The 13,467-nt window shown below is 37.1% G+C and overlaps 1 protein-coding gene across 1 annotated transcript; it reads right to left on the minus strand.

The window, feature by feature from the left end:
- Positions 1–712: 712 nt before the first annotated feature.
- On the minus strand, positions 713–13,240 carry LOC108747489 (choline O-acetyltransferase). The gene is made up of 10 exons (XM_018484999.1): positions 13,179–13,240; positions 12,127–12,299; positions 10,526–10,706; positions 10,052–10,226; positions 7,797–8,026; positions 6,155–6,366; positions 5,900–6,022; positions 5,192–5,396; positions 2,915–3,115; positions 713–919 (listed from the first exon to the last, which is right to left on the minus strand). Exons 2-10 carry the CDS (start codon positions 12,273–12,275, stop codon positions 713–715), a joined length of 1,683 nt encoding a protein of 560 aa, XP_018340501.1. The 5' UTR covers positions 12,276–12,299; positions 13,179–13,240.
- Between the last annotated feature and the right edge of the window lie 227 nt (positions 13,241–13,467).

A 13,467-nucleotide genomic window follows, 5' to 3' on the forward strand; every position in this document is an offset into this window, starting at 1 on the left:
TAAATGTGATATTTTTGAATCGTCAAAATAATTACGTCAGACCATCCAAACTGATCTAGAATGGCAAAACTTTTTTGCTGCGTTGCTCGAGCGTCTTGCATAATAATTTTGATAGTCCAGTAAAATTAGTTTCAGTTATTATCTAACTAAATCTTTAGGTACTTCAACAAAATCGTTCTTTATTTCTACATGTTTCCATAGAGATTTATTATATCAAACCAACGATATATTTAACGAGTTGTGCGGGAATGAGTTGATAAATCTCTCTCTTGCGCTACACCTACGCTCGCGTTCCTTAAGTCTACAAGTTACACTTTCATACAGTATTTCATGCAAGGGTGCTCCGAAAGTCGTGCTCTCCACTTCGTCCGAATGGAGTGATCAAATTAAAGTCAAGCGTAAATAAAATAAACCCAAAAGTTTACCGCGAGAAATCGAACGAAATTGACGACGCGCGAAGAACGAAAAGTGCTGCTTCTGATACAGACGCTTTGCATTTGCGAACTTTTCGAATTACATTAGGACATCGTAAACGAGGGAAAGCGGTCTCGATGTGCATTCGATTGTGCATCTTACAGGTCGGATCCACCCGGGTTTCGAGTCACCTCGACGCGCCTAGACTCTTCTACCTCAGCTTTACGTCCCCGCCGCGGGAAGCTGCGCTGCGTTTCGCAGCTCTTGTGTTTTGCGAAGCTATCCACGGGCGCGTCTATCACTTCTTTGAATTCTTTAACATAGCCGCCATGTCCCGCAGACTCTGCTCCAAGATTTGCGCGAATTGCATCGCGCTGGTCCTGCCGTCGCTGTGGAAGGCCGAGACCGAGAAGATGAAGCCGTTTTTCCTCACGTTGTAGGCGCATCCATAGCCGTCTGGCACCACCGGCCCGTATCCGACGATCACGTCGTTCTTCGTGGTAACCTGCGAGAGAAATCTTACCTTCATTTCGAGCTTCACGCGGTTAAAACGTATGACGCCAAAAATATATTATCCTTATCCTTTTAATGTCAGCTCGATTGACACCGCTAATGAGCTAAAGAAGATGATACGGCACATAGACTTCCTTATGGAGTGTATGGAACTTTCCACACTCAGAATACTCCTGTAGGTATTGAATTTCATATCCAGAATTCCGGGGTATTTAAAAGAAATCATCATATTTCGCTGAGGGGGATCTTATTCAAACGTTTGACGTAATAGATTATAATTTGCGAAAGAAGTTTGCCAGGCTCGAATAGCTTTCGAAATTTAGATTTAATTTAAATTATATTTAATTGAGCCAATAAATATATGAACTTAATAAAAAAAGATATGTTAATTTTTGACAAATTTTAAAAAATTTTGAGTGACTTACCACATACTCAGAAAAGTTACAAGTCTCCGTCCCTGGTATGGCAATAAAGTTCGTAACGTTATGAAAAAATAAACATCGCTTAATTAATATACAAATGACCTTTACTGTTCTTCAAAGTAATCCTTCTTGGAAACAATATGCTTCTGACTGCGTGACAACAAGACTTAACAATGTCGTAAATTAACTTTTCACAGAGTTTCCGCAAGCTTTACGAATGTTGTCAGAAGTGTATTGTCTTTAGAGATTACTTTGAAGGACAATAAATGTCATTCGTATATTAATAAAGTATTTATTTTCTCATAACATTTACCGAATTTTATTGCGATACCACATATCTTCAAGCGTGAATTTTCTTTAACGTAAATTGAGGATGTAACTAATCGAAAGAGAGATCTGAGCTCCGCAAAATGTATCCGCGAAGGAAATATTCTACTGATAATTAGATAAAATTAAATGCCTTAAAATAACGAGCGTATATACTTTTTTATGTTAATTAAGATCGTGTTCTCTTAAGATGTAAATCATCTCCTCGATTATGTAACTCTTCTTAAACAAACTGATCGTATCGCGTCCGACCTCAAGCTGTCCGAGTCGTTAAGTACCTTTATAAAATGTGCTTACGACATGTCCGGGATCTTGACTTACATTTCATCATGATACTCCACTTTAAATAACAATCTTTATGGCATGCATCAAATAGCAACCAATCAATAATCAAGAGGCGAAACATTCTCGTCGAAAATTTTTAGACTTCCGTGACTTGAAATCATTTTTTGGAGAAGCCAATAATTCTCTTTGTGCCATTTCATTTCACAATTATCATAAATACACACGTTTTGCTATAACAGAGAAGTTACGAAATATGCATTCATGCATGGGCGTTTTAGTCAGTGAGAGGCACAAACATTTATTATTCGTACAAAATTATTATTAAAATACTTATTCTATCAGCAGAGCTGGCATCACCTCTTTTAATATCTCATCTTCTATTTATTTATTTGTCGAAGAATTTTACGAACTTCAATTATTTTAATATGACAGCATAAATTATTTTATTTTACACTTGATTGGTAGGACTGCAATGGATAGGAGATTCGATTTAAACTTTAATTATCGTCTCATATTATATTAACGAGCGTTGAAAAGGATTCAAATTGAGGTCGAAACGAATGCAATATCGTATGTATAATTTGTATGTAATTATTAGCGAATATATATATATATATATATATATATATATATAAATAATTTACGCGTTAATAACTGCATTGGCTATATAGGCATTCTTTCTTTTACTTCAAAATACTTAAAGTCTTCGAAGCTCTTCAACGAACTTTCTGAATAATGAGTGAATTATTCATTGGTCAATAAATACTTAACTTCCCGTCAAAATTATTTTCACAATTCAATCGGTTCTTCTTCCTAAAATTTAAAGGTAGGGGCAAGCGTTCCTCTACCCACCTCTCCCCCTCCCTTTGCATACGCCCATGCATTCACGACTAATTGAAAGGCAACGACGTCACGAATTTGGCTCCGGTGACGAATTGACCCTGATCACTGACCTGTGACGTCGAAAGGGCGAAGTGATTAACGATTGCGTAAGCCTCGTCCGTGAAGATCTCTGGGATCGGCTCGCCGGCCTCCTTCGCCGCGTAACGTAGCCCCATCAGGTGATTATCGATACCCTGACCATATATGTTGTCGTTCATCTCTTTCGTCTGCCTCTGCACCGCAAGGTCGAACAGCTCCTTGATCCTTTCCGCCTGGGGAAGCGAGCCGGAAGCAACGTTCAATTGAGTCCAACGCGATGGATCATTCGTATCTTTTTTCGATGAAGATTTTTTTTCTCGACACATAGATCGAAGATCGACAAAGAGCTCGGAGGAATCACGAAGGAATCGGTACGCTTCATTAATTTTGACCAGATGGGTTTGTTGGTACTCGATCTGTATATCTTAATGAATTACAAATTAATCTTTCTACATGTAACTGTGCTAATTTGTACCGTAAGTTCCTTTTCATGATATTCCGTTTTTCAATAAACAGTGAATTTCTTTTTTGCGATTATTATTTTGTGAAATAGACTTATTGCTTTCGAAATATGGGGGTGAGAAGCAACATCGAGCGTGTGAAGGTAATTGACATTTATTAAATCAGCTCTTGAGACGTCATATATTAAATTAATAAGATATTCGAAAAGTTGCAAATAAAGAATGCTAAGCAGAAGATAAGTTGATAATTTCCGTAAAATGAAGAAAATAAGCTTGACGGGGATTAACTCGCAAATTTTAGAATTGTTATAATAATTTTGAAGGAAATATAATCGCGAATTTTGAAGGAATATACCTTTGTAGAAAATTCAACTCACTATGAACAGGAAATGACGAGGGAAGAAAAAAGAAGCGGCTGAAACAACATCTCCGCTAAAAGGGAAACAACCGGGCACGATAAATGAGAAACAATAGCTCGTTGCCACAGTATTTTCCGAACGGGGGCGAAACGTGTAAGGGAAACAAACGGAATATCCCCGCGGAACTTGCCCGGGTGCTTCTCGAGGATCGTGCAAATACTCGATCGTGAAGGACGAATGAATTGTGCCGGCGGTCCGGGACTAATTGATTGCCTTTTCCTCGGGGAGTTCCCTATTTTTTCTTTCGTCCGGCCGCTGCTTAACTTACGGATCTTACACGACAAACTGTTTTTATAACCACGGTTTTCATCTTTTATCATTTTGGAACTATTATTATTTTGGTACACACACTTGTGTGTACTTCGAGAAAATATAAATGTAAAGAGAGACAGAAGTGTTACTTAGATATAATATAATGAGAAGCATTATTCATATATAACGTAAATGATAATCACATATAAATAACGTTGACACTTGTACATAGAGTTTCTACACACCGATGACTTCGTGCACCTTACAGATAAAGATCAGCTGAAGCGTAGTGTATACATGTAACGTAACGTAACGTACACCAATAAATCGTAATTGCAAAAATCACATAAGTGTAACGTCAATATAAAATTGCAGAAATATCACATAAACATACATAAATATCTATATAATTGGGCGGCGAAAATATATTTAAAAAAAAAAACCGATATGATCTACTCTAAATGAAAAGAAAAACATAATTTTTTTTTTTATAATAATGTAAGACAAGAGACACGTGTCTATAAACGGAAAGGAAACAGCGTAGATATTATACCGAAACCTTCTCGTAGGTAGGTGCATTTGGCAATGCAAATGGGCAATACGACCAACCACTCAGAAACTTGTCGTAACACTGCAAAAGATGCATCGTGATGTACATGAACGAAATTACTTCCAACACGCGATTGCACTTTACTACGAATCTCGTTATTATTACGTAGCGAAAGGTACTCGAGGCAAAATTTTTGAAAACAGCGTTTTTAACCGGCGATCCATCAAGTCGTGAAAATACTGCGAGCGCTCAATCATCCAACTGTCCATTATTTTCAACATAATAAATTTTCTTGAGACTAGCGCAATACCAGCAGAATATCGCTAAGGTTTCGTTAATCTTACGCAAACAAATTGCCCTAATTAAATTATCTACAAATCACCATATAAATTATATCAAAGAACTTACGCAAAATAATCCGTACAAAATAAAATTTATTTGTATTTACAAAACAACGGCAAGAGGAGCGCTTAAAGAATTAAGGCATTGAGGCGAGATTGGAGAAAAAAAAGTAAAGTAAGTAAAACGCATTCCGCTCGACCTTGTCGCAGTTCTGTCGAGTGTACTCGAGCTGTGTGTGTTACACGACACGAGAATCGCATAGGAAAAATGCCAAGTTTCAGTTACACTGTAAATGGTGAACTGAACTCTTTTGGGGCTCCCGTCCATGGCGTTGTTCGGCTGGTTCATCTGGCCGTGAGGATCGCCCTGGCACATACCCTTCGCCCACGCCAGCGCTTCCGGACTGGCGGCCCGGATGCAGTCCACGCGACCCAATGCGAACCGCCGGATGCCGGCGCTCTCGTAAGTGGCCACCAACTTCCCGTGAAGTCTGCGAACACCACAAAATTATGAAATAGTAACGATTCGAGGTAATTTATCAACAGCTTTTGTCTGTTATGGGTTTCCCCTTCGCTTTCATTAATGATCAACAGAGCTTTTTCGTGTAAGATTCTATTCTCGAATATAATTTTTGCTACGAAATCTCATCTAGCTGTATTTTGAAATGATACGACTGATGAACAGAACGGTTTTGTAGAAGTGTCTAAAAATTTAATTAAATACAAATCTGAAAATAATTTTGTGGCACCACTAAAATAATTGTGTAAAACTTAAATAATTAATAATAATAATACGAAAAAAAAGTTTTAATATTCTACAATCCGTTTAAATGTCTTACATCATTATTCTGATGGTCAACAAAAAATTATTTTTAGATCTGTATCTGGATAAATTTTTAGATGTTTTAGCAAGACCGTTCCGTGGTTCACTAACTTCTCAATAAGGTACATACATTATCTAAAAGGAATCTTCTTTACTTCTAATATATTTCACCTGAAATACGTAAGTTGAAGTGCTAATTGTATATACGCGTCCGGGCTAACTCTGCAGGACTTTATGAACTCCTTCGAGTAATCCTCGAACCACAGAATACAGAGGTCCAAATCTTCGACCAGGCTGAAGAACAAAAAGAAATATTATGTGAATGCAGATTTACAAATAGAATATTCAGAATTATTTTTTTCTTTAACAATTTTCACAATTAACAATTAACAAGCTTTCCATACTGTCTCTTTCTTATTTCCTTACGCGTCAAAGTTCATCATGGCTTCTCGGATGTCGTTCAGACTTTGCTCGGTGAGGCACCATTCTAGCTTTTCGGGTGCCGGCAGATGCGAGGGTACCAAATTTTCATCTGGCGGCGACATAGAATCCACCTTCTCCGTTATATCCTCGAATGCATTGAAGACGGCCGGTGCTTCGCCAGCGGAATGTTCATACGTCAATCCCCACATTCCGTCCTATATTAAGTGTTATACATTTGCAAAATGAAATCTGAGTAAAGTGCAAACCAAAAATTAAATAGAGTTTCGCTTTTTTCGTATCGAGAAGTGACAGTTTGCTTTAAATATCAGAAACGATCGCAGGTAAAAAAAAAAAAAAAATAATAACGTTTCACGGAAGACAATATTTGATCAAGAATTCGTGTAAAGAATACATGCAAAAATTTAATAGAAATCTGCTCCGTCCCATTTCCGAGAAAGTCTTTTTTGAAACGACGAATAAATTACATCATGTAATAAAACTATTGACATTAAACAGATAAATTAAATTAAAATAAAAGAGCTGGATGCTCTATAATTGATAATTACAATTCAATTTCAAGAACGTTAAAAAACAATATTAATGGAAATACTATCTGGTATAAACATGTATAATACAGAAATATGCGCAAGAAATATTATATACGCTAAATAATTAATATTCGTAATACATTCATTACTTGCGATATAATTGTTACAAAAGTAATTACATATGATCGTTTGCCTATTAACATGTTATTATTATCGCGTATTAATAATTGATGTGAATGGCTAAAAAAGAGAAAACGATCGATTAAACAATCTCGTTAGTTCAAGCAATATGATTAATAAATAGAAACTACACGTAGAGATATCCTCATCGAGGAAGATTAATTAACCAATCAATCGTAAATGAACACGACAGGGAGATAGAGATCGAATGCGCGGGACCACTTTTATCATCCGTGAAAATATTCCGACAGGAAGTTAAGTTAGACAACACATTCCGTCGTGCGGCGTATGAAAGCGCAACGTTAGCGTAACGTCGCGCAGGTTCACGAACGGTGATTTCGCCCGTGAACCCTGACACCAATCAAATCGAAGAGTCATCTTGGATGCGGTGAAAGTGATAAGTTCAATTCGGCCGAGCGCGTCCGCAGAAAACGTACCATCACGAATTGTTGCCTGCCATAGGAGGGTTTCTCAGGAAACTACGCTAGAAGTATCATTCGATATCGCGTCGTGCGTTTTCTCAATCTATGAGAAGAAACCCTATTAAGTGTCTCTAATTGCACCAAGCACGCTCGGCTTTCGATCAGATTACAATAAAAAAAAATCAATAGAATGAATAAAAAAATCAATATTCCATTTACTTCAAATCTGAATATCGGATGCTAAATTAAATTTCGAATCGATCTCGAATATTTACATACTCAATTCTCTTACATCTTGAAAACTTTTATTGGCTTTCACAGCGATTCTTCAAATAGATGAAGTCATCTCGTTTCGTTTCGAGACAGGAGAAATGATGATCAAATTGAGTATTACATAATGTACTCATTGTGCAAATAAAAACGGACCGTGCATTTGCGAGTATCGTAGTATCGACTGTTGACGTGTAGTAATTAATGTATGTCCGTTAAACGTACTTTGCCGAGGATAGCGTGGAAAGTTTTGTCGAACCAGCGATTCGCGCCCAAGTGCCGGGACCCTCCGCCGTGGAGAGCGTGATGAAGCACGTTCGCGTAATCTCGGTCGCCAATCCATCGGTCCTCCTTCTTCATGGGATTGTTAAATGTGGTAGGCAGCACGTCGTCGTCGATGCAAACGACGCAGAGACAGCGCTCCAGCAGCTCCAGATTGTGACGATTGCGCTCATCTAGAAGCCGTTTTGCAGTCTCGTTAATTCAGACGGCAGTCCACAGCCTCGATATAACGATTTTTGTGAAGCGCAGCAAACATGTGTCCCTCGTGTGTTAAGAGATTGGAAGTGTAGTAACGCTGTTACTCTTATCGTTTACTTTTTATAATAACAATTTAATAATGAAATTGCAATTTTTTACGACCGTAATAACGATTAACTGAAAGCTAAGGTTCGGAAAAATTCATTTTTTTAAAGTCACTCGTCACTATCATGCGTTGTTTATTAAAGAAAAAAACAACTTACTATTTATAACTGAGTTAAAGTAAACGTAACAAGTCGATACGTTACAAATAATAAATTATTTTTTTCCAATAAAATGACGTATAATGGTGACAAGTTGCTTTTCAGAAGTTATTGTAGAAAGTAACGGTAAAAGTAACATTTCCATCCCTGGAACAACATGTTGAATTTATCACTGCCTACATTAGTCTTGTATCTCTACTTATTGCTTGCGTTTTATTGCTCGCGTTTTACTGTTTAAATTTTTCTGTGTGCTATGATCTATAATAATACGAAAATAAATTAAAAGCGATAATAAAAAATTGCTGTGAGAATCAAATGAAAAATACTAGAAAGTTTGCCTGCAATGGAAAGTTAAAAATGTTCACTATTTCCTTTCGCAGCGATTCGAAAACAAGTCGCTCGTTTTCATTTCGTAGTGTAAAAGAAGGTAATCAAATTTATGCAATATAAGTTTTAAGTAGCTTTATTGTACAAGACTTACGCCGTAAATACGAAACTGGAACGCATTTATGAGACGAGGTCTATTAGAACGAGTCGCCGGGAGCTTGTCATTTTAAAGTTACAATCTCTCCGTTGTCTTCACGACGCTCTTGCCTTTAATTAATCAACACGAACGCGGGTCGCCGTTAGCTCGTTAATGTCGACCGTTCATTCGATTTGTAGGCGTAGGTTCTCGTTGAGCAAGGTCGGGTTAGGGAGTTAATAGGAGTAATAGGAATATTGCGAATATTGGCGAAACGGTGAACGCGAGTGAATAATTATGGCGAGGGCACGTGGCGACGAGGGTCGTCCGAAGACACGGGCGAGCTACTTTTTGGGTAACCAGATTATTACATCTCTCTCTCTCTCTCTCTCTCTCTCTCTCTCTCTCTCTCAGTAATAAAATAAACCGCACAGAAAGGACGGAAAGGATTTTGCCCAAGTATTTAAACATTTTTAGGTAGATACAGATATAAAAATAATTTTGTTCCATCATTAAAATAATTATGTAGAAAACTCAAGAACGAGTAATGCTGCAAAAAGCCATGACATTCTAGCAATCAACTTGAACGTCCTATATAATTACTTTATAATCCAACAAAATTATTTTCTATATTCAGTTAAAATTTAATGTACTTCATTTAATGTAAAACAATTTTTCCCATAATTAAAGAAGTTCATGAATAAATCATTTAACTGATTTACAACACATAACATCACGAAGCATGAAATTTACTTCACACGTGACACATACTATGTACGTGCAAATTTGGAAACTAAATGAACAAACTCAATTATGATATAATTATTTTAATAATTCTGAAAGAGTAGCTGTTGTAACGTACTGTATTACGCGAAGCTGAACTAATTGTGTGTTTATTCGTTGCTGAAGAAACTGAACATTACACGCGTTATAGATCAATACAGTTTTTTATCTCCTTTCTAGATTCTATAAAAACGATATTAACAATGCCGCTCGAAGAAGCCCGACATAATGATGAGACAAAAAGAGACCTTAGATTCTGCTTTAAAAGAATTATGAGCTTTCTCTAATTAAATCACCTCGATGCTTATTAATCTACCTTTAATCATGAAAGCTTAAAAAACCGACAATTTTTTTTACAATCGCGCTACTCTTTTTCTGAAAGAAAAATCCGCAGCGGGAGAGCCTCTGAATTAAGCGCTTAAAGTACGATGTTTCCTTTGTAAATGGAATCCTTATACTCAATGAACACCTTTAATTGTCGTCATACGTACTTTTTATCAGCTCCTCCCGCGCCTTTGTCCAGGCTGGGCGCTTTGTGGTCGTGAGAATTCCAACTGGCGGAGTTCTAGGATCGGCTTTGGTTTCCATGATCCTTAATAACTGCTGGACCAATTCGATTTCCGTAATTCGGCCTCGATCCGATGCCCTCACCGGCACGCTGTAAAACTGCGGGAGAACAAACCAAAATCTCATGACATTTGTAAAGTATCTCTTCTCTCGACACCGCATCGTTCACATAAATACTTTTAATAGTTTAATAAATTAATTAAGTAATTATTTAAGTTTCAGAAAATAATAAAACAAAATCAATCTATCACTACATAGAATTTAATTGATGGATAAATCCTGAAATACGAATGAAATCCTTTGAATACTCGTATATTAAAGAGCGAAATGTAGAAATGTACAGAAATTGTCGTCAATCATTTCCTATCAATCCGATAATATCCATCTCTGAATCTCACCTGATTATGATGCGCGACGATAATGTGGTCGCCGGAGGACGCTCTATCCAGGACAATTTGCTCGTCGTTGTTTACACCGGGTCGCCGATAAATCCGGAATATTTGGTAATGCTGCGCCATGCAGAGCGGTTGCATGGTCTTGCCATCCTTAGATTTCACACGTTCAATCTCCAATCCGGATCTATTCAAATCCAGAGTTTATTCTCTCTTTCGAATCGTATCTGCTCGCATTTTATTTGTCATGAACGAGTTAAAGCTCAAACAGCCGTATGAATTAATATGCTTGAGTAACAGAAGTGTACAAGCTCATAAATATTTGCTGATTTTGAGGTTTTTTTTTTTTTTTTTTAAGTTATCGCAATATCGAGAAAATTTGCAAATTTTCACCTGATTCATGTCAATTTATGCAACGATATCAATTTGAAATATTAATTTATTCAATTAGTTTATTTATTCCAAGATTCTATAGAAAATTTATTATAATGAAAAAAAAAAATAGACTTGTGAGAAATAAAAAAGCAGGAGTAGAATCGACTTTCTGTCGACTTCATCGTTCTCGCCTTTCAGATCTCTCCTTCTCGTTTTATTTCAAAGAAACGCGAGACAAGATGAGCTATGTTTGCAGTTAAGAAAACTTAGGGGCGGGCCTCCCTTCGCGAATTTGCGTTAGTTTTTGAAAGAAAGGAGCACTCTCCTCTCCCGCGGCGCCGGCTTCTTCTCGTCCGGATGCAGGATTCCGAGGATCCTTTGAGCTCGCGGAAACGTCCGCTCATTCCCTCTCGCAGGTCCCTTTCCTCTTTATGCTTTCTATGGATCTTACGGCCCGGATTTCCTCGCAGACGTACGTCCTCTCTAAATTGATTTCAGCGCGGCTTCTTTTTGTCCTCGATCAAGACGAGATCAGCACGTCGGCTCGTCACGTCTCTCCCTCGATTATTAGCGAATTTGCGCGCTTCAAATTGCTCAATGATTGCTCCAAAATGAAGGGCAAATTGTATAGAATAAACGCATGGGAAGAATAATTTTGTTGAAGTATTTAAAATTTTAATCCGATATAGATTTGGAAATATTTATATTAGACTATACAAATTATCATGTACAAAACCATGATCAGAATAGAGATCAAGGTTGAGATTAAATTGAAATTTAATCAATCGAAGGAAAATTCACTAAACTTGAGATTAGTTTTCTTTTTTCTGTTTAATTACACAAGTTCCAATCCAATCTTAATCTCTCTAGTCTGATCATAGTTGAACACTCAAACGTAATGAATAATGCTGTAAAAAGTATTTTTGATATTCCAGCAACCAGTTTGAGCGTCCTACATATTTATTTGGATGGTCTAACTTTATTTCTAAATCTGTAAACATTTATTTTTAGATACTTTAACAAAACCGTTCTTTCCGATGCTCGCGTAAAAATCAACGAATAAAATGAAACTTCTATATTCGAGTTTAATGGGATTGGAAATATCCGATATGTCCTTTGTATTCAGTAACGGAACGAAACCTTGCAACTTATGATTGAACGCGATTCACATTCCGGATTATCATATAGAATGAATGGGCAAGATTGCAGAAAATTGCAAAACGCTACCTCACCTGTCCAGTAATTCCTGATAATTAAGCAGCTCGGTGAGAAATCGCGCGAGGAATACCGCGGCTTCCTGCTGGTTCGCAAATCTTTTCGGTTTCGCGGCCAAGCCGGGGTTGCTGTTAATTGGCAGGGCCAGTGGGACGGACAGGTACATGTCATTTAGCCACCATTCTGTCGCCTGCAAACGGAATTAATCTATCATTAAATAAATAGATGATTTAATAACCATTCTTTTGTATGCAATTAGAGAGTCGACAAATTGTTATGAATTATTAATTATTATTACAGTTTTTTGTATGCAATTAGAGAGTCAACAAATTGTTATGAATTATTAATTATTATTACAGTTAAGTGTGATCGTTGTTAATTATCAGTTATGCAGTCAAATGCAAAATCATTCAGCAATGAATTCGCGATTAAAAATTACGTAGGTTTATGCGATTCAATGATGGAGAACGGCAGGCCGATGATCGTTACGTCACAATACATGAGAAGCATTATCAGCGTGAGATTGTATAATAATAATTATGCTAATTACTCGAGATGACGTCGGCGCAGCCTTGCGTGAAAGTATACCCGGAAGAATGCCACGGAAAAAATACAATATATTGGCGAAAAGAGATTCTCGAGGGAAGTTACAGCCAAGAGCGCACCGGTAGTTGCGAGCGTGATTATTTTGCGAAGCAATGATTTGCGAGAAGAGACTAATGTGTAACCAGGGATGCTTCAAACTTTCCGGAAATAAATCATTCGCGACGAATTATCATGCGTGATTCGATAAGCAGATAATGATAATAGTTGCTTTTCTCTATTTACATCAAAACTTAGATAATTCTCATTTATGACGTCATAACGCAGTTAAATACACGTTCCCTTTTCATTCTGACATGTGAGATGCAACTGAGTTTTTTACCTACAATCCGCACAAGCTCGAGACCATATGCTTTACTGAGTATTATTAACTCATATTAAAAGTGAGATTATAAACTTGTGTTGTTACACGAACTTACATCAAAGTCACCAAAGTAAGCAAGTAGTATAAAATACACAACTTTACTTGGTATCACTTGTGTGAAAACGGAAAGTATCCAGCATGTCTCGAAAGCAGGAAAGTCTCGTAGATACGTATTGAAACGCACTCGGAGATGTTTCTCCCGTCGTAAATTATATTGTCGTACCCGGCATGAGATTTAATTTTAATGTCAGTTTAATCATCACTTTCTTGTCTTTTTAATCACGCATAATTTTATTGCGTAATTTAACGTCGCTCCAGCGCGTCGCGACATCGTTTTTGACGCTCGACAATCGGGGATCAGCCCCGTACGTCATTAAATGCGGATTAAACA

The sequence above is a fragment of the Trachymyrmex septentrionalis genome, unplaced genomic scaffold, assembly GCF_001594115.1.
Source record: "Trachymyrmex septentrionalis isolate Tsep2-gDNA-1 unplaced genomic scaffold, Tsep1.0 scaffold2, whole genome shotgun sequence".
Lineage (NCBI taxonomy): Eukaryota > Metazoa > Arthropoda > Insecta > Hymenoptera > Formicidae > Trachymyrmex > Trachymyrmex septentrionalis.

Coding starts and splice junctions, on each gene's coding strand:
- LOC108747489 (XM_018484999.1), bottom strand. CDS start 12,275: ATGTACCTGTCCGTCCCACTGGCCCTGCCAATTAACAGCAACCCCGGC. Junction 10,707..12,126: donor TATCAGGAATTACTGGACAG/GTGAGGTAGCGT, acceptor GGATTTGAATAG/ATCCGGATTGGAGATTGAAC. Junction 6,367..7,796: donor TCCACGCTATCCTCGGCAAA/GTACGTTTAACG, acceptor CACTTAATATAG/GACGGAATGTGGGGATTGAC.